At 50.2% G+C, this 289-nt stretch overlaps 1 protein-coding gene across 1 annotated transcript in view; it reads left to right on the plus strand.

Moving 5' to 3' along the window:
• Positions 1 to 289, plus strand: part of LOC119589409 (inactive tyrosine-protein kinase 7-like) — an 85,499-nt gene that overhangs the window by 72,695 nt on the left and 12,515 nt on the right. Inside the window, exon 6 of the mRNA XM_037938020.1 lies at positions 143 to 287. Coding sequence (XP_037793948.1) covers positions 143 to 287 — 145 coding nt within the window. The remainder of the gene's footprint in view (positions 1 to 142; positions 288 to 289) is intronic.

The raw sequence follows: 289 nt of genomic DNA on the forward strand, positions 1-289 counted from the left end.
TATATTCGGAAGAGGTAAAAAATATACATATAAAAGAAATTGAAGAAATCACGCAAAATGCAAAAAAATCAGAGCAACCCAACCTACGCGAACGAAAAACCATCTAAAGGAAGCCCACATTTCCCTCTCGCTTGGCCAACAGACCCGCGCCTTCCCTCGATAGTGGACGTCCCTGAGTCCGTGGTGGTGGGGCCGGATCGCGGGGCCTTACTCAAGTGCAGCTACGAGGAAGGGACGCTGACGGAGTGGTACCTTCAGGACAGCGGACCTCTCATCAACAATTCCAGGT

This window comes from Penaeus monodon, chromosome 25, assembly GCF_015228065.2.
Source record: "Penaeus monodon isolate SGIC_2016 chromosome 25, NSTDA_Pmon_1, whole genome shotgun sequence".
Classification (NCBI taxonomy): Eukaryota; Metazoa; Arthropoda; class Malacostraca; order Decapoda; family Penaeidae; genus Penaeus; species Penaeus monodon.